This window comes from Mizuhopecten yessoensis, unplaced genomic scaffold (genome assembly GCF_002113885.1).
Source record: "Mizuhopecten yessoensis strain PY_sf001 unplaced genomic scaffold, ASM211388v2 hete_36035988, whole genome shotgun sequence".
NCBI lineage: Eukaryota > Metazoa > Mollusca > Bivalvia > Pectinida > Pectinidae > Mizuhopecten > Mizuhopecten yessoensis.
The window spans coordinates 1-1,970 of record NW_018482811.1 but is presented as its reverse complement, the minus strand read 5'-3'; the positions used below and the strand labels follow the sequence as shown (position 1 = coordinate 1,970).

Here is a 1,970-nt window from a genome sequence, read left to right as displayed (position 1 = left end):
CACATGTACCACCACAGGGAACCTTCAGTTTGTAGTCCGCCCATCTCTCTCTTATCAGCCACTTACAATTTTGATTAGGGCATTTTTGTGTGTGGATTCCTCTTGGGTTTGGCAGAATGCTTCACACTCAAATCAGGTTTCTCATCCAACTAAATGCTAAGTTATGGCCATTTGTTCACTATATATAATTATTTCCAAGACATACGACCCATATGACTGTCTCCACCAATTGACAAATTAAAATTGAAAAGGGTCTAAAACTAAAATTGGATCTAGGGTTCAATAATATACCGAGTTATGACCTGTTGTTAATTTTGCAATCTAATATTTTCCGTGATTAGAGATAATGGATTGCTCTCAATGCTTTACTTTTCAAGAAATCTGTAAAAAAAAAATGTCTGCCTATTTAAAAAAAAAAAAAATGATTGAATCACGCTCAGTATTTTTGAAATTAAACAAAAGTATGAATATGTATATATTGGTTTTGTGTTTGACAGCCAACAAGTGTAGCAACAGGCACATATGAGCAGGCTGTCAGTAAGGATGGAAAGTTTCCAGGTGACAAGTCTAACAATGCCCAATCAAAGCGGGGGATACAGACACACCCAGATGGTAAGCAGAGTTTTCAACAGAGACCTAACTGATTAATATTATATATCAACCATTAACACCTCTTTTGAAATATTTTTTTTGTCTACAAGATATCTCCAGAACCACTCCACAGATTTAGTTAGATTTGCACCATAGTATTGTAATTACTTCAGATTAGAGGTCAAAGGTCACACATGACCACTTTTGAAGTAAACAGGTTGTGTACAAGATATCTCACAACAAACCCCTTATTAATTCAGTTTATACCATTGTATGGTGGTACAATGGTAACATCAAGCTCTATTCCTAAATAGATTTTGATAGTCATTTGTCGAGGTAAAAGGAGTCAAAAGTCACTCCTTAACACTTTTGAAGTAAAACATATCTCGTGAATCCCTTTAACAGAGTATACACCATTGTTTGGTAACACAAAGTTCTACGCTTCATTGAATTTTGGGGTCATCTTTCATAACTAAAAGGTCAAAGGTCACATTTGACGAGAATTTTGGGGGTGTGAAGGGTGTATTTATGCGAGTCCCTTGTTTTGCTTGTTATTTCGGAAGTTGAATAATGAAATTCAGGTATATTTGAGGTAGGTGTCTTTGGTGGAACACAATCACTCGCAAAATTTGTGGCAGCTTATTTCCTACACTGACCACTATTATTATATGTCAGATTTATTCCCAGAAAGATGTTCTATCTTATCATTGTCCTATTTACTTATGTACAGGTACAGTGTCAAATATACCCACCGGCATGGTAACTGACCAGTTCGGCATCGTAGGACTGTTAACTTTCATCCGTGCAGCAGAAAACGACCCAAATTTAGTGGCACTAGCACCTGGCATCGACTTGACGACATTGGGTTTAAATCTCAACTCACCCGAGTAAGTTGTTATCATTTGTGTATCTTGTTTAATAATAAATTTCTGTTTTAATATTTTAAAAATATATGACCTATCAATCAATGGTCCAGGATGCCTAGCAGCTCAAAATCTGTTCAGGATATCATGCTTTGTTTTTGACATTTCCAGTGACCTGAACATTGTAGTTAGCAGCTTAAGGGTCTGGAGTTTAAAATGCTTGGATTCCCAGGAAAATTTTAAATTAGAAAATGGTAAACATATCCATCAAGCCATTTATTGGATGATGGTTCCTCCAGATTGAGGAGTAGATGGGTTAATGAGATAACATAAATAATGCTTTTTGCTGCATTGGCAAATTAAAAGGTTCAAAACTTCTGATTAAGACACTTACCGTAGTCTGAGTGTAAAATTGGGATTTTAAAAATATTATACTGTATATTTGTGTTGTTACTCATGGTGTGGAAAATTTTACAACGGCAATCAATGGTTCAGAAATCTATATATATATATATA

General features: G+C 35.2%; 1 protein-coding gene across 1 annotated transcript; it reads left to right on the top strand.

The window, feature by feature from the left end:
* Positions 1 to 497: 497 nt before the first annotated feature.
* LOC110444140 (CCR4-NOT transcription complex subunit 2-like) lies at positions 498 to 1,943 on the top strand (the record flags this gene model as incomplete). The annotated part of the gene is made up of 2 exons (XM_021488548.1): positions 498 to 612; positions 1,322 to 1,943. Coding segments are annotated over 2 exons (276 nt in total), but the record flags the coding sequence as incomplete, so codon positions are not given.
* Positions 1,944 to 1,970: the final 27 nt, after the last annotated feature.